At 43.6% G+C, this 26,485-nt stretch overlaps 1 protein-coding gene across 1 annotated transcript; it reads left to right on the top strand.

Annotated features, from left to right (window-relative positions):
- The first annotated feature begins 21,332 nt into the window (after positions 1 to 21,332).
- Positions 21,333 to 22,787, top strand: LOC103020077 (probable RNA-binding protein 46). Its single transcript, XM_028168434.2, is given in 1 exon segment — positions 21,333 to 22,787. A coding segment is annotated over 1 exon segment (1,455 nt).
- Positions 22,788 to 26,485: the final 3,698 nt, after the last annotated feature.

The following is a 26,485-nucleotide window of genomic DNA, read 5'->3' as shown; positions in this document are numbered from 1 at the left end:
ACAGCATTAAAAGTGTTAATCCTTGAGACTGTGTCTAATCCATTGGAACATGCTTTTCATATCATTTCATTGAAGCCTATTTTATTTAAAATCTAGCCAAAATTAGCAGTGTATGAGGCAATATTTAGAATGATGTTTGTAAAACGTACTCAGGGATTTTTTACTCTGAATTATTACAGCTGTTCCAACATTAGAAAGCATGGATTTCTCCTAATGCAATAAAAATGATATTTAGTTCAACATAAAATGATTTTTAATGTTGTTAAAAGGTGAACAAGGAAGATATGCACAACATGATGAGAAACTACTGAAAAGAAATAATTTTTTTAAATGAGAATCTTCCTGGAGTTGTGTGGTCTGTTACTCTTAAGATTCTAATTAACCATTCATTTATCCCGCATTTTTTAAATCCTCAAATTAAAAAAACAAAACAAAAAACCACATACATATATGGAGCACAAGACCACAGCCTCTCTCTTTGAGAAGGTTAGAAACAGATCTGCTTTTTTGGTAAGGCTTTGATTAATGTCAAATATTGAGGTTACCTCACGGTTTGGGGTTTTTTAAGGCAACTAACATTCTCTTTGCTTTTGCAAATGATGTGAATTCCTGACTTGGGAACCCCCTTGCAATCCTCAACTTCAAAATTAAGTAAATGATTTTAAAAATTCAGCTTCCTAAGTTGAAAGGGCAAATACTGGCCTTTTCATGTAGTGGGTGCTCTTAAAGCATGTCTATAGAGTTAGTTCATATCCTGAGAGAATCACTCATAACTGTTGCTAATGAAGCTACATAGGAAGGGAGCACTTTTATATGAAGGCACCGTGTTAGACACTGTGGGTTATAAAAAGAGAGAAAAGACCTATGCCATCTGCCCTTGAAGAATTTATGATCTAACTGGAAAGACAGTTGTATGTATAAAATATACATAAAGATGACTGTCAATATATGGGACCAGACCGAGCGGGCAGAACATTGCACCTTACAGGAGTTCCCGGGGACACAGCTTGCCGCTCTCTGGGGTGACTCAGGAGGGCATCTGGGTCTAAAGGATTTTAGCTGGGCTTCCAAGGACCTGAATGCTCCTTGCCCTCTGTGCTGCCCCCAAACAGCCCAGTATATAGGCCAACTTCAGGTTTGGTCTGAGGGCCAGTGTTGTGTTTTCCAAAGCTCAGTGATGTAGTTGAAATTCTGGCCTCCCAAAGAAAGAGTTCAAGGAGAAACCTGGTGTTCTTTAACTACAAAACACATGGGTCTCCGGTGGAGAGGAGACCCTTCCTTTAACCAAGCCCCCAGCAAAGAAAGGACGGCCTCATGGAATGTGCGTGGGGAAATCGTACTGTAAATGCGTTTAATGTACTCAACTTCACCTTTACACATTTGGCACCAAAGCATAAAACAAAAAACACCATATATATATATATATATATATAGAGAGAGAGAGAGAGAGAGAGAGAACCCTTAAATACTGTGGGCAATTCCACCTGTCATCCGTCGAAGTAGCAGAGAGCCTGAGAATGCGGATGTGATTCAGATGTGCCTTCAGGTGCTTCTGGGTCTCTCACAGCTGAAGGCTAGCTCCCTGCGGTGTCACACCAGTGTTCACAGATATCATTGATCTTTCTTGTGCATTGCTCCTAACTACAGATCAGATCCTTCTTCTGGCGCTCAGCCAAAGAAACAAAGATCTGCTCCAGTGCTGGATGAAATACTGCAGTCTTGAATTTACTGAGAGCTAGTCTCCAAAATGACATTTTCCTAAGGGATTTTTCCAGGGAAAGTTTGACATGAAGCCATTTTTGTCTTATATGCTGACTTTTGTGCCTAACCCATGAGTGAGACAGACTTCTGTTTATCTCGAGTGAATAGTTTTCTTGTTTATACATAATGGTCAGTTCTTTGATAGCAGAATCCATTTTATGAGCTCTGGCTCTAGACACAGGTCTGTCGAATAAAACTGTGGTATTGGAAAGGTTCTATCTATAATCTGCACGGTCCAATATGGGCTATTAAGCACTTCACTTGTGGCTAGTGCCACTGAGGAACTGAATTTTAAATTTTATTTAATTTTCATTAACAACTTTAAATAGCCACATGTAGCTCGTGGCTACCATATTGGACAGTTCAGGTCTAGAACATCAGGCCCTGTTGGGCTTATGTTTGGTCTAGATCTCCAGGGAATATTGTAGGTAGCAGAAGTTTCTGTTTGAACCTAAGCCATGTTCACCCTCAAATTCAGGAAAGTCTAGGCACTTCCTCAAGGCTAGTGGAGTAGTGGAGGCCTATTCATAGAAGAGACCAAGGTGCCCTTGGGAAAGAATTCACCCCAGGGAAAAAAAAGGTCCACAAGGTGGTTTGTTTCAAGAAGACAGGCAAGCTTCAGAAGAAAGTGGCAACTCTGTGGTCATTTCCGTGTTGTCACTGACATTGTCCCAGGCCCAGCTCAATGGAGGCATTCCTGAATCTCAGAACAAGGGGCTGCAATACATACCCTGCTCCCCATGAACCCCACTCCCTGGAGCATTGAAGGACAAGGCAGCGGCAGCGCAGGCAGCATTCAGTCACGCGTTCAGCCATTTCCTGAGCTTCTCCTAAGTGCCAGGCATGGTGCCAGATGCCAGCAGCGTTGACAGCTGCTGCAGCACCTGCCTGGGCCTCAGCCTTCAGCAACCTCTGTACAGTTGTCAGCAGTGACACTGATGCCACCGACGAGCGTCAGGAACACACCTGTCCATTTTGGAACTGCAGTGATGATCGGAAGCATTTTTTCTTTTTATGATTAACACCACTGTGTTTATGTGTTTATTTAACCCGTAAGTGGCTGGTCTCCTGTGAACAGCCTTGGGTTCCCCTGAAGTCAGTCTTGAAGGAAGACATATTCTCCTTTGTCTTATCTTCAAAAAGCCAACCTGCTCCAGAAAGCATTAGCAAGCAAGAGATTTTACTGGGAGGAAGAGCATTTTACCGCACATTACTTGAGAAACAAAGGAATAAAAATCCCTGTTAGATATTTTTTCTCCCCGAGTCCTTCTTTAGCTTGTAGCCCTCTCCAACCCTCTCCTTGGCTGCTTCTTAAATCTCCCTAATTCCCTTCCTTATGCAGAGCTATTTGACCTGTACCAGCTCTCCCAGGGGGATTTTTAAAGCATTCATCCAGCAAAGGTCATTTCCTCCATAGGGGAGATTCTGCCCCTGAGAGAAATAAGAATTCTCTATCATTTCAATTTCTAGTTTCTTTAACACCCTGTGTCATTTTCCAGAAGAACTCAAGGCAGCCAAAAAGTGAGGACATCAAGACGGGTGGGGAAGAAAATGCCAGAACCTTCTGGTTCTTTCTATCTTCAAGACTCAGGTTTAATGTTTCCTCTTCAACTTCCCCAACAACTTAATTTTAAAGAAGATGCCTCCTCCCTCTCAATGTTCTTTTACCTGTTTGTCTGCTTGCTCAATGTTCATCTCTCCTGCCAAATGATCATTTCCATCAGGGCAGGTACCATACTGATCGTGTTCACTACTGCAACCCAAGCATGTAGCTTGGGGCTTGTCACAATAAATAATGAATGGATGTCTGTCAGATGAATGAATGGTAGACAAATGCAGTATTAGTTATCTATTACCGGGCAACAAATTATCCCAAAATTTATAGGCTTAAAACAACAATGAACAATTATTATCTCATACAGTTTCTGCTGGTCAGGAATCTAGGAGCAGCTTAACTGGGTGTTTCTAACTCAGGGCCTCTCACGATGTGACAGTTAAACTACCTGCCAGCGCTGCAGGCATCTGAAGGCTTGGTTGGGGCTCTATAATGAGTGCCTTCTTTGTATCTGGAAACATTTTTGAGGGGAATCAATTTCTCTTTACTCAGAGGTACTGTGCAAAGGAAAAGAGCATTAGGACAGACAGATGGGCCTTACCAGCTCTAAGATCCCACTACTTACCAGCTCTATGATCTCTTTGTATAAGTTTTGACAAGTCTGACCCTCATTTTTCTCTTCTGTAACATGGGGTTGCACAAATCTTCTTTGCAAGACACTCGTAAGGATTAAACAAAAGAAGGTTCGTAAGGCACTGAGCAGAGTGCCCGGTGTGTAATAAGAGCTCAATAAATGGTTGCTGTAAGAACTACATCAGAGTGACATCTCCCTCACCTGATGTTTTATATTCTGGACCTCAGCTTAGCAGTTCTGAGGCTACCTGAATAGTGGAGCTGGCAAGGTTCTCTTGTTGCCGACGAGAAAAACAAGTCCAGAGCGCTTAGGTGGCTTGTCCACGGTGTGGCTTTGCTCTTCACTGCTTGCTGGGATCCTGAGCAGGGCTCTCCGAGGACACTCAGCAGGAATCAGTTCAGGAAGGGAGAGCTACCAGGAGCTACTGCCAGATGCAAAACAACCACTTAGGCCTTAATGAGCTTGCTCGGCTGTGATTCTGGGGAATCCTGAGAGCCTTACTAATCATCCCATCTTGTTATTGTTGTTGTTTGGGTTTTCTAGGTTTTGTCTTGTTTTTTGTTTGTTATGGCATTTTGTGGGGAGGGGGGTTGTTCGTTTACATTTTTTATGGTTTTCCTCACTGGGCAGGCTCCTGCTTTGATTATTCATCCAGGCTGTCACATCCTACTTTCTGGGTAGACGTTCAGCCATTTGCAAATGCGAGACTATGAGCCGGTTTGCATTCGCCGGGTTTCAGACTGCCTTCCATTCACCTGAATGGCTTCCGTCTTTAACCCAAAGAGCACACACTTCTTTTTTGAAGCCATTCTAGAACCTATGACGACCCACCCAGGACTCTAGAGGAGAAAGGGGCCAGATTTTCTCTTTCCTAGAAAAAGTTAACTCCCTGGTTAAGCAAGGAACAAAGCACTGGACACTTTTTAGGTCAGAAGGGTAGGATGGAGTGCTCTGAACAGGCTTTTATGAACAACACTGTATATGAGACACCACCACGAAAGTTAAAGAGAAAGTTGATCTGTGTTCACACTGCAATAGGATCAAGGTCCAACCCACTCCACCCATGGCCTAAAAGAGGGAAAACTTCTACTTACACATGAAGTTGTACAAGTGGGGTGTCTATACCAGGAGAACACCACTGAGACCAGCAAGTTCTGGGCGGCTGCTTGTTTGCAATGAGTGGTGGGCACCACAAAATCAGGCTCCAGAACATCACTCACCCACCTGATGCAGGGTGTGCTGTTGCCACCAGGAGAGTCACTCTGGAGACGTGGCCCTCCCTCTAGAAGGCACCTGGGAAGAATTCAAAGAAAGTGTCTGGAAGGACAGCATATTCGCCCTGCAGGACTGGGACTTGGAAGGCTAGTTCTAAGGTGAGAGAGGGAACTGACAGCAGGCATAGATCATTCTTAAAGTGATCTGATATTGCCATTTTAGAAAACTAAGGCCCAGGGAGATGAAGTCAACTGCTTAAAATCACAGTTTGCCATAATCCTGCTTCCTAGGCCAGGACTCTTTGCAGGAGAAAAACCAGGAGCAGGAGAAGGCAGCATGAGAAGTAGAGGTGAGATGGGAGTTTCCGAGGCTGCTAGAGAGGCACTGAAAGGCAGGGAGCTGGGCACTCCAGATACTTCACGTGTTTTCCAGGGATTATCCCAGCTTAGAGAGAGTAATGAAGGCAACCCTCCAAGAAATTGAATTTTGCTTCAAGCGTAAGGAAAAAAGATGCAGAAATAGAGAAGGGCCTATTCAATTTAGTTAGATGCCCAAAAAAGAGAAGGGCTGAGATGAAATACTGTCAGGTGACCTTGGGAGGCTGTATGCAAATACAGCAGTCTGATGGAAGCATTGCAGGCAGTTCAGATCCATAGAGATGTTTCCAGCAGAAAGTATGTTTTAAGTGAATAGAGATAAATTGATCATCTGTGGTATCTAAGAATGACATGGTTATCCAAAGACAGGTGCCAAAGACCAGCTTTGCCAGACATGCCCACCACCCACACTCCCAACAGCCATTGGCTTGCAAGGATGACTCACCCATGGGTCCTGGGATTCTCCACCTTGCAGAGGACTGCTCATCCCTATGAAACGGGGAAGGGCAAGAGTCCTTAAGGGCCCTCCATATTAGGTCAGCAAATGGGAATATGGACCATGAGAGGAATGGAGCGGGGACAATGAGGAAGAAGAGGATGCTGGGCCCCAAGTTCCCCTAAATGTATTGGGATCGCACTCATACCCTGAAGCAGGTCCCTGAACAGTCCATGTGGAGGAGGGACAGTGCATGTATTTGGCTCCCTGGCGGGCAGGAGGCTGAACTGAGGCTGAACTGCAGAGTTGAGCCTGTGGCATCTGTGCCCATCACTAAGGCTGAGGAGAACAGAGAGAGGGTACTGAGTTCTGCAGTGCCACATACCTGCTATTGGGGCACGCATGGTTCTGCAAGGTAGACTCTTGTCCTCACAGCCAGACCCTCCAGTTTCTGGACTCCTCTTCACCACCACATGCCCAAGAGGATGAGCGTCCTCCTTCCAATAACAGACCAATAATTTAATGTGGGAGTTGTGGGTAGTAGTAGACACCAATGCCAAGCGGAACCTGGCTTGGCTCTGCTGCTAGGGAACTTTCTCTCCATCGCACCTCACCAACCTCCCCGGCCCTCTTCACTTTAGACCGTGTGCTGCAGCCATAAACAGCCCTTGAGTTTTAGTGACTGAAAACACAAAGGTTTACATCATGCTCATCCCTACATGTCTATCTCAAGTCAGTGGAGAGTATTGGGCTCTGCATCATCTTCATTCAAAGATCCAGGCTGATGGAGCCTCCATCGTTTAGAAAGTCACCAGTCACCCTGGCAGTAAGCACTCAATAAACGGACCTAGCGTTCTCATTCTGGAGTTGGTTCTGTTGAAGATGGTGTAATCAGGCATAGAGAGGATGAGCATATTCAGCACAGGGCAGTGGGAAAGCCAAACAATAAAGGATCAGGAGACTGATTCCCCCTTTTGCAACTGCCAGTTACTAGCTGTGTGACCTAGGACAACTCATACATGTTATGAACTGTTTCTGTGGCCTTGATTTTGGTCATTGTTATGATTAAATTATCCTCAGTGTGAGTGTGCTTTAAGATGTAGGCTTTGACCATAAAAAGAAACGAAATTGAGTTATTTGTAGTGAGGTGGGTGGACCTAGAGACTGTCATACAGAGTGAAGTAAGTCAGAAAGAGAAAAATAAATACCGTATGCTAACACATATATATATGGAATCTAAAAAAAAAAAAGGTTCTGAAGAACCTAGGGACAGGATAGGAATAAAGACGCAGACAGAGAGAATGGACTTGAGGACACAGGAGGGGGAAGGGTAAGCTGGGATGAAGTGAGAGAGTGGCATGGACATATATACACCACCAGATGTAAAATCGATAGCTAGTGGGAAGCAGACACATAGCACAGGGAGATCAGCTCGGTGCTTTGTGTCCACCTAGAGGGGTGGGATAGGGAGGGTGGGAGGGAGACGCAAGAGAGAGGTGATATGGGGATATATGTTTATGTATAGCTTATTCACTTTGTTATAAAGCAGAAACTAACACACCATTGTAAAGCAATTATACTCCAATAAAGATGTTAAAAATTTTTTTTAAAGATGTAGGCTTTGTCATCAGGCGTAACACATTCTGGCTCTCAGTTCATTGGTGATTCTCAGGTCATTGGTGATGAACCTGGTTATCTAGGGCTTTGGCCCAAGCAGGACTCAGGCTCACCTCCATTCCCAGGTGGGAAGGAGCCAGGTGGCAGCCTTGTGTGGTCCTCGGACTCACGCTACACTCACTTGATCAACGAGAGACATACCTGTAGCCATAGTATCCTGTGGCCTCTGGTCTCAAAAGGGTTCAATTTCTGCTGAAAACACTGTAAAAAGAAATCTCTCTGCTTGTCAAACAACACTTTGCAAGCTTCAGAGGGTATGGACACTGAGACTTCCTTTCTTCTGTTCCTTTTCTGAAACGCAAAGGGCAGCTGATGGGCCAAGAGGCTGTTCCAGATCAAAGCCCTCCTGAAAAGCTTCCCACGGACTTGCCAGCACACAGCCTCCTGAAGCACCAAGATGCCCGGGCCAGTCTTTCCGGTCAGGAGTCTCACCTGGACCGGAAGAACAGACAGGCTTCCTAAAAGCATTTGATAAAGCAGAAGAGAACACTTTTTGAAAATCAGACCTTTGAAAAGAGACACTCTCAAACAGCGCTAGGAGAAGCGTGCATTGGAGAGCCTGGTTGGCAAGACATTTGGCAAAAAGTATCAAAAGCATCAAAAGTGCATCTGCTATTTGAGCTGGGAATTCCACTTCCAGGAACTTACCCCAAGGAAACAGTCTAAGATATGCCTAAAGACTGAGATGCCAGAGAATACATTACAGCCTGTTTAGAAAAGGGAAAAAGCTGGAAACAACTTAAAGGAGAGCAGCTTCAATATATAAGTGTGATGATAAGATGAATCTTACCTAGGCTGCCACTACAAGTGATGCCCCAAAATATTGTAAAAATGAAAGAAAGGAGGAAAGAAAGGTGTGGGGGGGAGAGGGAGAGGAAGGAAGGAAACAAACAAAATAGTATGTACCATAAAATCTTATTTTTGTAAAAATGTATGAAGGACACATTTCAAGAGGTAGTTGTGGGATTATGTGTAAATTTTATTGTCTTCCTTTTGCTGCTCAGTACGCTCTAATTTTTCTGCAGGAAACATAAATACATTCAATCTTTCAACAAATATGTATTGAGTAACTACTAGGTATCAAGGGCTGTGCTAGGTTGGTACTGAGAGATAAGGTTCCTGCCCACCAGAACTTTTGGTCTATTACTACTTGTACAATTTTTTTTTTAATTTTTTTTTAATTTTTAATTGTATTATTTAGTACTATAGTACAAATAGTACTAACCATACTACTTAGGTAATTTTCAGTCTAGAGTCCAGGAGGTGAGTTATGCCAGAGGCTCTCCAAACGTTCTAGTCTACAAAGCACCTTGCAGTGCTGAAACCCATGGCCCTCCTACCTCTTTCTCCCACACCCCACTCCTGCTTGTCATGAGAAACCAAGCAAAAGCTTTGGCAGGGCAGTAGGGAAAGCAAGACCTGCTTCTGGAGAAGGCTATACTTTTGTGAAATATCAAAAGGTATTACTAATTTGTGTGGAAAGCAGGATACCTGTGGTGAGAGATGGAGCAATGGGATGAAGAGAAAGGGTGGCTGTTGTACCAGCCCTGCTGAGGCGTCTGGGTGGCTTTCAGAAAGTCATTAATGTCTCCGTGCCACACTTCCCTTGTGGGAACGTCTGCCCTGCCTATATGTCTAATTGTATGAAAAGAGGAAAACATATCTGCCCTGTCTACCTGTATGGGGAGTTGCCCCAGGCTGGGCCATGTTTGTATCCAGTGGCCACAACTGGTCGGACTGGGAGTGGACACCACCCTCACCCAGGCACAATCAGACTTTCTCTCCTGGGATTTTAGAATAAGCCCAGGAGGTTCAGGCTCAGTCTGGGTTGATTTTTTTTTTTTTTAACTTTACTCTTTTTATTAGTACACCCCAACCTTTTTTTTTTTTTTTTTTTTTTACTGGAGTATAATTGTTTTACAATGTTGTGTTAGTTTCTGCTGTATAACAAAGTGAATCAGCTATATGTATACATATATCCCCATATCCCCTCCCTCTTGAGCCTCCCTCCCATCCTCCCTATCCCACCCCTCTAGGTCATCACAAAGCACCAAGCTGATCTCCCTGTGCTATGTGTCTGCTTCCCACTAGCTATCTATTTTACATTTGGTAGTGTATATATGTCAATTCTACTCTTTCACTTCGTCCCAGCTTCCCTTCCCACCCCCCACCATGTCCTCAAGTCCATTCTCTACATCTGCATCTTTATTCCTGTCCTGCCACTAGGTTCATCAGAACCTTTTTTTTTTAGATTCCATATATATGTGTTTGTTTTTCTCTTTCTGACTTACTTCACTCTGTATGACAGGCTATAGGTCCACCCACCTCACTATAAATAACTCAATTTCGTTTCTTTTTATGGCTGAGTAATATTCCATTGTATATATGTGCCACATCTTTATCCATTCATCTGTCAATGTAAGGCCAGACACTATAAAACTCTTAGAGGAAAACAGGCAGAACACTCTATGACATAAATCACAGCAAGATCCTTTTTGACCCATCTCCTAGAGTAATGGAAATAAAAACAAAAATAAACAAATGGGACCTAATGAAATTTAAAAGCTTTTTCACAGCAAAGGAAACCATAAACAAGACAAAAAGACAACCCTCAGAATGGGAGAAAATATTTGCAAATGAAGCAACTGACAAAGGATTACTCTCCAAAATTTACAAGCAGCTCATGCAGCTCAATGTCAAAAAAACAAACAATCCAATCCAAAAATGGGCAGAAGACCTAAACAGACATTTCTCCAAAGAAGATACACAGATTGCCGACAAACACATGAAAGGATGCTCAACATCACTAATCATTAAAGAAATGCAAATCAAAAGTACAATGAGGTATCACCTCACACCAGTCAGAATGGCCATCATCAAAAAATCTACAAACAATAAATGCTGGAGAGGGTGTGGAGAAAAGGGAACCCTCCTGCACTGTTGGTGGGAATGTAAATTGATACAGCTACTATGGAGAACAGTATGGAGGTTCCTTAAAAAACTGAAAATAGAACTACCATATGACCCAGCAATCCCACTACTGGGCATATACCCTGAGAAAACCATAATTCAAAAAGAGGCACGTACCACAATGTTCGTGGCAGCTATATTTACAATAGCCAGGAAATGGAAGCAACCTAAATGTCCATCGACAGATGAATGGGTTGATTTTTTGAAAGGAAGAAATGAAAAACCTCAGTTTCTGGGCTTGGCCAGAAAGGAAGCTGGCCAGAGAAGAAGCTGGGCTACAGAAGAACAGAGCAGCTTGCTGGGAGAGGCAGAGCTGAGAGACAATCCTGACGGATTTCCAGTTCCTGAACCCTGGCCTGGCCTGGCCTGAGGCTGAGCTTTATGCCTATCTTCAAGTCTAAGGAAATGCTTTTATCTTTTTATCATAAATTCCCCAATTTTACTCATGCTAGCTTAAATGGTCTCGGCTTCTCATAACCGAAGAGTTCTAATGAATACCCTTGCTCACAAAGCTTCTATGAAAATCAAGTAGACTCATTTTACACAAAACATTTGAAAACTCCTTTTAAAAGACTCCTGAATTTGCAGTTAGGGCAGGATCTCAGGTTCTGACTGTTTTTTTTTAAATCCCCAAATTCAAAAAATTCTGCTGATTTCAATCCCACCCTCACCACAGGTTCAAAAGTGCATGTTGTATTCAATGCCTGGGTTTTCAGAGGGGGGTTGCTGTACCACAAAGTAACACGATCCTTGGATTCTCTATTACAGTCGATAACCCTGGCTGCTCTATCAACAGGCCCCCAATTCTCAGTGATTTGCAAAATAAAAAGTTAATGCCCACTTCCTGTCAAAGTTCAAGGGTGTTGGCAAGGAAACTGTGCTCCACCCCGTTATCTGGGAACCTAGGTTTCTTCTACCAAGTGCTCTTGCCACTTGGCGTACCTTACTTCCAGAGCCCCAGAGTTCTCCACTGGATCCTCTGTACCCAGCCAGCAGATAAGGGAAGAGCAAGTGAGAACACAGAGATCTCCTGGGATGTTGTTAAGGATCCAGGCCTGAAAATGGCAGACTTCATTTCCGTTCATATGCCACTAGTATTCAGAACTCAGTCACGTGGCCCCACCTAACTATGAGAGAGGCTGGGAAAATATAGGCCACCTACATGTCCATAAGGAAAAGGAAATGCTAGTGAACATAGCAGTCCCTGACTCCATTGTTCAGCCCTTCTTCCCCAACTCCTGTTTGGAGTTGTCTCTGGCCTGCTGTCATGGAACCAATAATCCAGAGACTGGCAAACGGCCTGTGGGTTAAATCCGACCCATGGCCTGTTTTTGTAAATAAAGTTTTATTGGAACACAGCCACGCCCATATTGTCTTTGGCGGCGTTCCTGTGATAATGGCAGCGTTGAACAATTTTGACGGAGCCCGCAGTAACCCGCAATGCCTGAACCATTTACTATCTGGATCTTTACAGAAAAATTTGACAATTCCTGCAAAAATACATCAGCTTTCCAAATTCCGAAAGTGTGTTGATCTCTCTGAACTGTGATTTTCTTCTGTTTCTTTCCCCTTGCGGTACAGCATGCTGCGCTGTGCAAACCAGTGGATGAGACCACCTCTGGAGAAGGGTTCGGATGTGCTGGGGAAGAACTTGGATGCTCGCTTATTCCTCGGGTCATTGGGGCATTTTGGTCATTTTCATAACATTGCTGAAGTTTTCCATGTTTTTAGGTTTAAGGAAACTTTCTGAATTTAATTCCTTTCACTTATTCAACCTCCAAATGAAGTTCCCGTATCACTTGGAAGTTTTATATATGTTTTCAAAAATGGAAGAGAAAGCAGACAATGTGACTGTGGTCAACTAAATGACAAAAAAAAAAAAAAAAGCATTATAGGAAGAGCAAAAATTGGAAAGAGAGCTGAGAAATGTTATGACAAGTCTCACAAACTGCAACCCCAACTCTACCCCTGTAAAATCATCTTATTGTTGCTACTGAAAAAAAGACTAACTGCAAATATCATTTATTGCATAAGTTGTGCTACCTTTGTAAATTCAAAGATTATACATCACTTAGGTCATTTTTAACTAACAATAGCTATATGTTGCTTCATTTTCCTTTATTATGTATAACGTTATTAAACTTTGCTCTATGATCAAGGTCTCTTGGATCCTTTATTTAATAAAGATTTTGAGACTTCAAAAGAGCCTGCCTCCCCTCTCTGATGGCCTCTTCTTCCCTGGAGTTTCTGTGATTCACTGCAGCACCATCCAACTCCTAGCTGCTCTGCCGAGCCCTTCTGCGGTGTTTCTAAGGACATAGGTTTGGTTTGTAAAACACCAACCCCTCCCCGCCTCTCCCAGTGCTCAGAAAAAGTTTCCACCTTCTGGTTTGGGGCTTTGGCCAGAGTCCACGCCCTGTTCGCAGATGTGCCGGAAGGGAGCCCAGGCCCTCTGGTGGAGGCGCTGTCTTCTCAGCCCATGGAGTGGCTGGTGGGAGGTGATGTGGATACTGCACCCCGAAAGTCACTGGGAGACTCTGGGGGTGGGGCTGGAAGATTTGCAGACTCTCCCTCTGGGCTCCACCTGAAAGAGAAGTTCTAGGCTATGAGGCTTGTGAGGACTTCTTGTTTCCTGCCTTGTGAGTCTTTTTCACTAATCCTCCTTTTTCATGGATCACTGGGCCATCTGAGATCAGAGCTTCCCGGCGCTCCGGCTGAGACCAGGGGAAATCTCTCTCTCCTCAGCCCCCAAAGGGTCCTGCTAATATGTAAGCTTCATGAAGACAGGGACGTTTGTCTCTTCACTGATGGATTCTAGAACAGTCCTAGTACATATTAGGTGCTCAATAAATATTTGCTGAATGAATGGCTCTTAGATGACTGACCAAATGGCACTTGGGAATGACTCTGTGTCTGCTTACTGATGATTCTTTTTTCATTTCTTAGACAAAAAACAAAAGCAAGAAGAAAAAACAAAACACAGGTTTTACTCAGGTAATATTTACACACAAAGAAACGTACAGGTCTTCAGTGCACAATTTGATGAGCTTTGAAGATATATATTCCCTATGCAACCAATATTCCAATCAAGATTTATAATATTTCCATCACCCCAGAAAATAACAATGCCTTTTATTAATCAGCTTGGGGTCCTACCTTATTTTATGTATTCCCCTTTAGAGTTCTCATTTCATTTTATCTTATTATAAGAACTCATGTCAGCCTTCACCTACCAAAGTATAAGCTCAGTGAAGTTGGGGACGCTGTGACTCATCACGACCTCTCCAGAGCCAGGTGGCTAAATAAATGTTAAAGAATGCACTCCTGGATAATCCGAAGATAAGGCTTACAACAAAGATGCAATGGGGTGCATGTGACCTATTTCTGAATGCAGTGCTGGGTGGAGAGCACAGAGAGAAAATACAGGGTAGAGGAAAAGGAAAAGCCAGCTAAGTTGAAGACAGAACAGAACAGAGTTCAAGAAGGGCCAGACAATGGGACACACAGAGACCTCATAATTTTGTCTCAGGTCAGATCTACTTGCAAGCAAAAGGATTCCCTTCCCAATCATTCAGTGAAAGATTAGCATGCTTCATCTCCACACCAAAACCCACACCCCAGGTTTGCTAGTTAACAGTGTTTTGCACCCCCAGTGGATGTTCAACACAAGCTTCTTCAATAGAATTTATAGAATACCTGTCTTATCTCATGATACAGCTGTACCTGACCCAAACAACTAGGACCCAAATGACCCTTCAGGAAATGGGCTAAGACCTGGAACCAACCAATAGCATCACGGTGCAGAATAGGGGCTTCGGAGCCAGTTGACTGCATTCAACTTCCAGCACCACTACTGGATTTGCGCCTCTGTGCCTGTTATTTAACATCTCTGTTCCACAGTGTTTGCATTTGTAAAGGAGGATGACAAGAGGGACAAGCTTCTTGTGAGGATTAATGAAAACAAAGCACATAAAGAGCTTAGCACGAGCCTAGCCTATACTAAGCGCACAACGATGGTTCTCATTATTAGCAACTCTTGGAAAGTGAGCCTGACAAGAACATCCCCAGCTGCAGGAGCTGAGCAAAAAGAATCTCATCCATTCTGGGGTCAGCTACAGTATTGGGAAGATGTGGCCTCAGCAGGTCACAGTCCCAGCAGAGAGGGGACCTTGGAGAATCTGAAGGAGGCAGCAGAACAGCCCAAAGAGCAGGGACAGAAAAAGCTTGGAATTCAGGGGCAGTGGAGATGGAAGATGAGCCTGGGAGAAATGCTTAAGGAAAGGGTGGAAACTGAAAATGAGTGACTTGTCCAGAAATGTGGAGGCAGTTCTGCCTTCAAACCTAATACATCCAATTCCTTCCCCCCATTTTTTTCTAATTAGGCTACTGGTACACACACTGGTACACACACAAATACATCACGTGTTTGTCATGAGGAAAAGATTATGGTAATTAACACAGAATACTGAAAATACAAATGGAGGAAAAAGAATTTGTGATACATTTCCACGTTAGTGGTTCCCTGATAAAATGTGACTCTCAGCTCTATAAATGACTGATGATGAAATGCAAGTGTAAGTGGGTAAGGACTGTGAGAGCTGGGGTCTGGAAACTTGAGCTAAGCATCACTGCATCCCTAGATCAGAGCAAAGCAGGGAGGGAAGAGGCATGTCTTGGATGAGAAGCTGGTTCCAGGTAATCTTTTTCCTTTTTCAGGCCACTTTCTCAATATCACAATTATTAATTATCCATTTCTATACTCCCTATTAGAAGGACGCCCTCCAGGGAAAAAGCAGTTGATGTTTAAGAAAATGTAGTTCTTTAAAGGCTTAGGCCTATGACTGTCCCCTCTGTGATGTTCTAAAAATGCTTCCCTTGGCAGTTCAGCTATGACTCACATGGCCCAGAACGGCATTTCAGGGAAATTGTTTTTCTCTGTCTCTGAAACTAGGCCTACAGTCTACTCTCTGTTCTTGGTTTCTCTTGTTCAGCTGATGAGGCTTTCTGGTGCCATCTTGGTGAAGGAATCAGAGTTATATCTGCAAATAGAACCCCTCCACTCCATCATGTGTCCCATTTGCTGTGGCAGAAGCCAAGGCTGAGGGCTCCCGCTTCTTGGTGAGGAGGCCTGGGACAATCTCTCTGGGCCCCGAAATTCCTGGTTGTCCTTCTCCACTGGGGTGGGCTGTTGCAGGCACCCATGGGAGCAGGTGGCACTGCATCCTCCCTGGCACATTCAGCCTTTGGCTTAACACAGAAGCAATCTGACTTGGAGAGTGAAGAAGGGATTCCTTCCCCAAGGGATTTGTTTAGCTGGCAGCAGTTCTGGTTAGAAATTTACCTGTTGGCACAGAAAGAAAAGAACAGAGTAATTCTGTCAAAGCTGTACAGTCAAACTGGTCAGCCCTCCCTGAATGAAGGCCTAATGTTGGAGTTAGCCCCGTGCCCCATCAGCAGGAACAAGTGGACCTATTATTGGATAAAAACAATTACCTGCATGCCAGGAGGCAGCGTGCTGCAGTGGAACCAACATGCTTTGCTTGTGTCCCATCACTGCCACTTTCCTGATAAGTGATCTTGAGAAAGTGATGTCAACTCTCCATGCTTCAATTTTCTTATCTATGAAATAGAACTAGTAAAACCAGCCTCATAGGGTTTGGGGAAATGATTAAATGAGACCAGTCATGGAAAGTGGGCTGCAAAGTGCTTGACACATAGTAGGCCCTCATTATTGCTATTGCTACGTATGTCTCTTCCCTGTTCCTTTCCCTTTCCTGCTGGCTCCCACAAAAGCAAGGAGAATGGAAAGAAATAAAAGTTATGAAGAATAAAAGGGTAATACAGGCAGGCAGGAAGACAGAGCTGGCAGGAAAAGTCTGATAAGGAAAGCTCAGGACATTCAGAAACCAGAACAATGATGGTGTTTTGTGTACTAGTAGGTTCTGCAGCGGATATCTGTGTACTTTTTCTGTCTGCTGAATGTCCTTCCTCCCTGTTTTAGTTTTCTGTTGCTGCATAACAAATTACTCCAAAACTTAGCAGCTTAAAGCAATGTACATTGATGACCTCACAGTTCCTATGGGTCAGGAATGTGAGTGTAGCTTAGCTGGATCATCCTGCTCAGGGTCTCTCACAGGCTGCAATCAAGGAGTCGGCCAGGGCTTCCCTCACTCAAGGTTCAGGTGGGAAAGCATCCACTCCCAAGCTCAGTCAGTGGTTATTGGCAGGACTCAGGTCCTTTTGGGCTATTGGATTGAGGGTCTCAGTTCCTTGCTGGCTATTGGCCAGAGGAGATCCTCAGTTTCTTGCGACATGAGCCTTTCCATAGGGCAGCTTTTAACATGGGAGCTGGCTTCATTCGAGTGAGCAAGAGAAAAAGGGGGAATCACAGACTTCATTAAAATAATGTCAGAAGGAATATCCCATCACTTTTGCCATATTCTATTCATTAGAAGTGAGTCGTTAGGTCAAGCTCACACTCAAGGGGAGGGGATTACATGAAGGCCTAGACATCTGGAAGTGGTGATCACTGGGAACCTAGAAGGCTGATTACCTCACTGCCCTTCTGGTGAGAGCAACCCTCCTCCCTCTATAAAGGCACATATGATTCTGGTAAGATCACTCTCCATAATACCTGCCATCCCCACCCCACCCCACACTGGGATAACATGAGACCCAGGTCATCAATCATCACAGCACATCCAGTTGGCCACAGTGATTGGTCCAAGAAGTAGCCATGTGACCCAAGCTGGGCCAATCAGAGTCTTTCCCTGGGATTTATATATACTGAAACAAGGAGACAGAAGTTCTCTCTTTCATCTGAAATCACTAACATGGAATGATGTAGCCTGGGGTTTTCTCTGGCCATATCCTCTACCAACCATAAAAAAGAATTCCAGTTCTACCAGGAACAATTGAAGACATCACATTTTGAAGTAGAGACAAAAGATCTGAGATTAAAAAGAGAGCACAAATAAACTAATGACATTTGTTTTTCACCCCCTGAAGCTAGTTCCACCCCTGAAAGCTAATGTAACTCCCTTTTTCACTTGAGATAGTTTAAACTGGGTTATGTCTCTTGAAGCAAAAAGAAACTTGGTTAATTCAGCCTCAGTTTTTGCATCTGTAAAATCAAGGAGCTAAACCAAATGATCTCCATGGCTTTTTCCACGTTTCAATTTCTAAGATTTGGACTTGAACGGTCTGATCCTTTATCAAGAAATAGATTTTTCAGAAGTGGGGAATGAGTAGAAGGAGCAGCCTGAAGGAAGAGGAATGCACAAGGGGGTCAGGGGCACTCCTATGACCTATGGAATCCAAAGAACAAGTCTGCCTTCTTCATAATTTAGCAAGGCTCCAAGTTTTAACTCAGAACCTTAAGAATGCCACCAAAAAGGACTCATGCTTTAGTGATCCAGGGTAAGACTCAGACATTTGCTTCTTTCACATGCTGCTGGAGCCATGATAATACTGTCTCAGGGACATGGGCTTTAGAGGCAGTAGCCCTGGGCTTAATAATTATAATAATAAAATAATAATATCTAATGATTACTGAGTGTGTACTACACACCTGGCAATATCTTACATTGCAGCTCCTTGACTTACTAGGTATGTGACCTTAGGCAAGTGACCTATCCTCCAGAAGCCTCTGCTTCTTCATCTGTAAAATGGGGGTAATAATAGTTCCCTTCTCACAGGGCTGTTGTGAGCGTTCCTATGAGTCAATGGAGGTAAAGCACCAAGCACAGTACCTGGCATGTGCTGTTCTTCTTCAAATGTTCTTTGCCTTTTACACCCAGCTCAAATATCCTCCATTCCACAAACTGTCCCCAATTGCCCTCCACCTCCTCTGTGCTCCCACAGCACTTTAGTTCTGCCTGCTTTTCTAGCCCTATGGCCCTGCAATATATTCACCTGTTCACCTAGTTATCACTCCTGGCCGACCATACCTTATTTATCTTTGGGTTCCTGAGGTCTAGATCTATGCCAAACACACAGTAGGATCTCAACAGATCCAAATGGGTTGATAAGCACAATATATATCAGCCTCTCAAGCAGAGGAGCAGACAGTCTGATTGGGACCAGGACACACCCAACCAGGACACCGCCTCGTTGGGCATTTAGGATTTTTGTCAGGTGAAATTCTGATGTGTGTCTGTGAAACTACTCCTCCAATGAAACCACCAATTGCTCAAGCGAAAAGTAATAATTCCTCACAACTGGCAGGACAACCCGTCAGTAACCGCTGTGGAGCCCAGTGTTAACGGGTGTGGTGCTGCTGGTTTGGAAGCCTACCAAAGAGACAGCAAGTAAACACGACGGTTGCCTGGGTGCACAAACACTAAACCAGCTTCTCATCACCTCATCCCTGAGACAGTTCAGTCACAGTATCTGTGACACCCACAAGTGGTTACTTGTCAGCTCCTGTCAAGTGCAGCAGCAAGGGCCAACCACCCCCAAAATGCAGATCTTAAGGACAAAAACACAATAACAGCAGTTTTTATAGGAAGCTAAGCAGTGTGTGTGTGTTTGTGTGTGAGTGTTCAGAAAAAGTGGTCATTTTCTAAGGTGAGTATAAGACAAGGGACTGTGTTAAAAGAGGAAATATTTCTCCCCTTCTAGGACCACATTCTTCTCTCCAGCTAGAGGCTAGGCAGGGCTAGAAGGGAAAATTGGTTAGAATTTTGCACCCACCCAACTAACCACAGAAAGACACCCTGGGGGACAGTCTGCTAGTCACGGGGCTGACCACACGGCACTTCATTTCTCACTCGTGTGGGTCTCAGGGAAGCAGTATGAAGTGCTTTTGGAATCTATAAGGAGAGTGGGGAAGGAAATTGGAAGCATGCCTGGCTGGGGTAGCATGAATAGAGTAATAAAAGATTTTAAATACAATTTTTATCCCCTTGTGTTGATTGGAATTCAACTACAGGGAATAGTAGTGGGTGGGTGGTCTCCCCCCCTGACAGGAATTCAATAAAACTCTCTTACCCCTAATTCCTCTTCCCCATCTCTTTGTTTCTATTCATTCACTCATTCATTTATCTATACCCTGCCTGGTTCCCAAAAGCAATGCAGCCTCATATTCTACAGCCCCTGGGGAGCTACTAATGGTTTTTAAGCATGGGAGCTCCATGATCAAATATGACTTTTAGAGCATCTAGAATCAGTGATGAGGATGGAATTAGAGAAGACAGAGGCCAGCAGCCATCCAGATGTGTACTAACTAGTGGCTGTGGAGGAGAGAGGATGGAGATTATTTAAGAGAGAGGATAATCAGGATTTCTTGGCTTGGCCAGAATGTGGTTGGTGGAGAGACAGCAAAAAATAACTAGAAAATTTCTTCTTTAGGTGATTTTGTGAATGATGACACTACCAAAGAAGATTGACAATACAGAGGAGGAGAATTTTGGAGAAGGGGAGATAAAAAGCATGAGGAACCACTTTAGTGAAAGATGCCATATAATGATATGTCCTGTTACTAGTGCAGGGGACAGATAACGTTGCTAACGAGGGTCATTTTTTGCTCCAGTGATCTGTTGTGGGTTGACCTCCAGCTGCATCACGTGAGGTTGCTCTGATCCACATCCACAGCTGGTCTTAGATGCTGATCGTGCCCCATGGTATGATCACTATGGTCACTATAGGAACTTTGAGAGTGTAGGAATGGGGCAGTACAAGCCTAGGCCCACCCCTTAGAGACCACCCAGAAGGCCTCTTTTACTGATAGTGGTCCCTGCGTGTACCACTTGCACATCTAAATATCTAGAGGTTAGACAGACATCCACTGGTAGTGGAAAACTGAGTACACCAGGGTAGGTCATCTGACTGTTGTGATCATCCTCAGGCCCTGCCTTGAGTATCTGCTCAAATCTGACCTCCTAGCCTGAGGGATGGAGGGGGAAGAGGAATCCTTTCCAAGCAGCCTAGTCTTCTCTCTTTCCCCCCAAAACACCTTCTGCCCATCTCAGAGCCTCTGCTGCTCCTTCCTTGTCCCCAGAACGCCTTCCTTTTCCATACTAGGCAAGTCTATTAGCCGTGCAGCTTCCTGAGTGGGAGAGTTGTTATCTGTTGGAGCAGTCTACCTCTGGACTTGGTAGGCTGTCTGTCTCTGTTTGCTGCACACATAGAAGGCTTTCGTTCAGCTTGGAAGTTTTTTTGTTTTGTTTTGTTTTGTATGGCTTATTTATTCTCACTTTGCTTTAAATAAAAGTTTGAGGGCTTCCCAGGTGGCACAGTGGTTAAGAATCTGCCTGCCATTGCAGGGGACACGGGTTCGAGCCCTGGTCTAGGAAGATCCCACGTGCCGCGGAGCAACTAAGCCCATGCGCCGCAACTACTGAGCCTGTGCTCTAGAGCCTGCGAACCACAACTACTGAAGCCCACGCACCTAGAGCCCGTGCTCCGCAACAAGAGAAGCCACCGCAATGAGAAGCACGTGCACCGCAAGGAAGAGTAGCCCCCGCTCGCCGCAACTAGAGAAAGCCAGTGCGCAGCAACAAAGACCCAATGCAGCCAAAAATAAAATAAATTAAAGGGAGACCAGGCTAGACGCGAGGACCTCGCGAGCTCCTCCACGTGGGCTCCCCTCCCCGCTGCAGCAACCCCCGCTCCCACCGACTGGCCCCGAAATGGTGGCGGCGGCTTGTGGTCATTGGTCCCAGGCATTTAGGACCAACATTTGAAGACCCGAGGGGAACTGCAACCATGAATGAAGAAAATACAGATGGAACAAATGGATGCAGTAAAGTCCGAACTGGTACTCAGAATGAAGCAGCATTACTTGCTTTGATGGAAAAGACTGGATACAACATGGTTCAAGAAAATGGGCAAAGGAAGTTTGGTGGTCCACCTCAAGGTTGGGAAGGTCCACCTCCACCTATAGGCTGTGAAGTTTTTGTAGGAAAAATACCTCGTGATGTGTATGAAGATGAGTTAGTTCCTGTATTTGAAAGAGCTGGGAAGATATATGAATTTCGACTTACGATGGAATTTAGTGGTGAAAATCGAGGTTATTCTTTTGTGATGTGTACTACAAAAGAAGAAGCCCAGTTAGCCATCAGGATTCTTAATAATTATGAGATTCGACCAGGGAAGTTTATCGGTGTGTGTGTAAGCTTGGATAATTGCACATTATTTATTGGAGCTATTCTGAAGGAAAAGTAGAAGGAAGAAATCTTGGATGAAATGAAGAAAGTTACAGAAGGAGTTGTAGATGTCATTGTTTACCCAAGCGCAAGTGATAAGACCGAAAATCGCGGTTTTGCGTTTGTTGAGTATGAATCTCACAGAGCTGCTGCTATGGCTGGGAGAAAACTAATTCCAGGAAACTTCCAACTGTGGGGCCATACCATTCAGGTAGATTGGGCTGACCCAGAGAAAGAGGTTGATGAGGAAACCACGCAGAGAGTTAAAGTTCTCTATGTACGAAATGTAATGATCTCAACTACAGAGGAAACAATTAAAGCAGAATTCAATAAATTCAAACCTGGTGCAGTTGAATGAGTAAAGAAACTTAGAGATTATGCTTTTGTTCACTTTTTCAACCGAGAAGATGCAGTGGCTGCTATGTCTGTTATGAATGGAAAATGCATTGATGGAGCAAGTATTGAGGTAACACTGGGAAAACCTGTAAATAAAGGAAACACTTGGAGACAGCATCTTAATGGTCAGATTAGCCCCAATTCGGAAAACCTGATTGTGTTTGCTAACAAAGAAGAGAGCCACCCAAAAACTCTAGGCATGCCACCAACTCTTCCAGCTCGTCTCAATGGCCAGCATGGTCCAAGCCCCCCTGAAATTGAAAGATGCGCTTATCCATTTTTTCCTGGAACAAAGCTTACTCCAATTAGTATGTATTCTTTAAAATCCAATCATTTCAATTCTGCAGTAATGCATTTGGATTATTACTGCCACAAAAATAATTGGGCACCACCAGAGTATTATTTATATTCAACAAGTCAAGGTGGGAAAGTACTCTTGGCATATAAAATCGTTATTCCTGCTATTGCAAATGGATCCCAGAGTTACTTCATGCCAGACAAACTCCGTACTACGTTGGAAGATGCAAAGGAACTGGCAGCCCAGTTTACATTACTTCATTTGGACAGGGAACACAATCTCTTCAGCCTGGACCTATGTAGAAGAATTTGGAGAAAATAAACAGGTCCTTTCTGATGTTGCTTGAGCTTATTCTTCTGCAGTTGATCTCATTCCTGTTGGCTCAATATTAAGTCCCATGACAACACTAAGTTAACATTCATTTTTAGCCCTCATTTATAGCACCAGGAAAATATAGAAAAAACTTTACCTGTGCATTAGATGACCTAATTTCTTCTGTTCCTAGAAACACCGTACATTTCATAAATAATCACTTCATAGTCATTTTCACACCCTTGGCTTACACTACACCAAAGAACATTGTTGAGTTTTTGGGAAGTACAGGATTTACAGATGTGGTTTTTAGTACTCACACACATCTACAAACATTATAACTAATGAAGCAAGAAATTATTGATACATAAGATGAATGTTTATTGTGGAACAGTAATATTTCAAATGTTGGTTTTTAAAGAAATAATTTGGTTTAATTTTTGGATTTTTCTGTACTGTAAGTTGATAATGGTTTCTTGAAGTTTATTTTATAAAGATGATTCATTTTACTGTTTTATGGTACCAGTAGGATTCTAATGTTAAATTGGTTTATCGGGTTGTATAAATGTTTACATTAGTATTTAAATAATGAAATATTAGAGAGTTTTTGTAGTCCAGGGGTAAATGTGTCTGCTGGTTTGATACCTAATACAGTTTCAAAAAAGAAGCAAATATGAATTCACTGTTTTATATCTTTTCTTTATTGACGACCCCTTAGTGTCAGTACCAAATTTAAAAGGAGCTTCATTGTGGATAGAGCAAGAGAAATCAGAGAATCCCTTTTTTGGTGATCATAAAGACACAAAACAATTAACAGATATCCAAGAAACATATCCAAGAATGCATTCTAGTAAGATCTCTGAAGCATTGTGTCAGTGAAAATTTACTTAATACTGACTGATGAAACTCTCAGGATTTGCAATGCAGTGAATGCTGAAACAGTCTTTCAATATAAGATTATCAGGATTTTGAATGTTAGAACATTATGTGATTATAGTTTTAATGCTTTGTCTCTTTGAATTAAATTTGTAACCATAAAGATGTAAAGCATAATTGTAACGTATTTATTTACAGACTACAATTTCTGTCGCAGTTCAATAAATAGTCTTTCCCCTGTTAGTGCTACCCTCTCTTCTGGGACTCCCAGTGTACTTCCTTTCACTTCAAGGCTTTATTCTTATCCAAGCTATCCTTTGTCACCAACAGTATCACTTGCTAATGGCAGCCATGCTGGACAGCGGCTATATATCTCCAATCAGGCCTCATTCTTCTGAAGAAAATATTGTAAACAGGAGTATGAAACTTTCCTTGTAAAGCATGCAAATTAAAATACTGTTTTATTTTAGAATCGGGTTTGTACATTTGGTTTTAAAATGATAATTATATACTTATTTCAACATAGTAAATATCAGTCACAATTCAGGATAACCTACCATTGTAAAACTTGTAAAAATGCTAAGTTTTAAAAGTTACTCAGTGATTTCTCTTGATAAAGGTATAACAAACTGCTGTTCTTTTTAAACTTTTGGGATTTTAAATAACTTCTGATTCCTGAGTGGTCAGTAGAACCCAGAAGTTTACATTAAATTTTTTCATTATAACTTTGCTAAATAGAGTTTCACAAGTATTAAAGTACTTGCAGACAATGGTTACACTAGATTTGATTACCAAGGATCACTATCTGTATTAGCAATTAGAACAATTATATAAACAGAAGCATCTAATTATTATGTAGAAAGAAATGAAAGGCAAAAAGATTAAGATGCAAATTTTATGCAGTACTAAAGAAAAAGCAATCTACCATTGTGGTCCTTGAAAATAACTATAAATATTTTAGTTAATAATTGTTTGTTGTAGAAATAATTATAATTTTGCTGTTAATGTATTTACGGTTTTTATAGGTATACTCCATTTGTGTTTTTGATATTCATTGTATAGTTCTTTGAGTAATAAGTGTTACGGTTTTTAATGTTGAAATCATGTGTTGTTTAATTTTTGTACTTGAATTCAAATTCTTTGACATTAAATATATGATGCTTTAAAAAAAAAAAACCTTTGTTTTAAATAAAAGTTTGAGGCATCTCTCAGTACAGTGGGTTTTTAAAAAAATAAGAGCAGAGGGACGGGATAGCTTGCTTAGGGCGAAAAGCCCAAGGAGCAAATGTAGAGTCTCCCCCTGCTGGCTGGTTTAGCCTTTGGGAAGCCCTGCGCAGGTTCACAGGGGAGAATCAGCCAACTTCAGAAGATACTTTTCCTTTCCGAAACAATGGTCAGTGCCCCGGTAGACTGACCCTGTTTAAAACTCATTCCATCACTTTCTGCCCCTCTCTTTCACCAGCTCTTGCACAGATATTCAGGGTCTTCATTTGTTCGCCCGTGGAACATTTCCTGGCCCCTGACGCTGAGCCAGCACTTTGCCAGCAGTGGGAGCCTTCAGGCGCAATGAATCACACTCCCCGCCCCGGGAGTCCAGCGTTAGCAGAGCTGCCCTCTTTCGGTAGCAAAGCCCTAGCCAGCCCCGGCTGGGAACACTCAGATTAAAGGGGCTCCCCTGCCAAGGGTCCAGACCCAGGCCCGTGAGGGAGGCTTAGAGTCTATCGAGGATTTGCAGGAAACGGGAGTATTTTTTCAGGAGTTAATTTAGCAGTTATCCCAGTGCTTCCGCTGGGCTGAGGCAGGACCAGGCTGCCCCCTACAGGTAGGAGGGAGAGGTACGCATCCTGAAGACTGCAGCCCTGGCTGGCTGTGCTCCGCCCAGGTGACCTTCATCTCAGAGGGCTCCCCCAAATGGGCGATGCTCCCAGTGATGCTCAACACGTGATCCCCAGACTAGCGGCAGGGGCCACACTTGGGAACTTGTTAGAAATGTAAATTCTCAGGCCCCACCCCAGTCTTACTAAAAGGCAACTCCAGGAGTGGGACCAGCAGTCTGCTTTAGCAAGTCCTCCAGGGGATTCTGATGCACCTCAAGTTTGAGAACCACTGGTCTGGAGAGAGCGGTGTGGCCACCTCTGGGGGCCCTACTTTATGGCTTGGCTTCATGAGACTCGGCACCTCCTACCTCATATCAGCCTCAGAACCACAGCCTTTCAGAGGTACCTACTGCAGACCTCTTCCCCTTAAAATGAGAACATTGAGGTGCAAGGGTGTGGTTTGCCCAAGGCAATCCTGTCAGGGAATTCTTTCCCAAACCTCCCAAATTACATGAGAGGAAAAGGAAGGCCAGTAAATGTGACCCTCCCGGGGTTCCTCAGACCTACCTACTCCGAGTTTGGGGGCTCTGCCCAGCCTCTCCTGCGGGTCTGGCTCTCCCACGCCTGTGCCTGGAGGACTCGGAGCTCTGGGCCCTTGGGACAGAGCCCCTTCCCCTTCTCTTTTCTTCCTTTGAGCCATGTTCCATTCAGCCTTCTCCTTTTTGATCACACTGGTCCTGCCTGCCACTCAGAGATGGACCAGGAAGAGCCCAGCTGTGAAAGGATCACCACAGGATTTGGTTTTGGTTTTTGTCAGTCTCCAGCATCTAAAACTACTTGCCAATCACAGAGAGATAGGAAGTCACTAGAAAGACAGGAAACATTCAAGGATGAAAACGCGTCCCCCTCGGGCACAGATGTCTCTGCAGATGAGCGCCTGGGTCTTTCTGGGGGGCTGGAATGAAGGGGGTGCTCTGCCTCCCTCTCCTCACAGTGTTCACAAGCCTTGGTTTT

Source organism: Balaenoptera acutorostrata, chromosome 12, assembly GCF_949987535.1.
Source record: "Balaenoptera acutorostrata chromosome 12, mBalAcu1.1, whole genome shotgun sequence".
Lineage (NCBI taxonomy): Eukaryota > Metazoa > Chordata > Mammalia > Artiodactyla > Balaenopteridae > Balaenoptera > Balaenoptera acutorostrata.
Note: the sequence above shows the minus strand (reverse complement) of the source record. Positions and strands in the feature narration are given on the sequence as shown.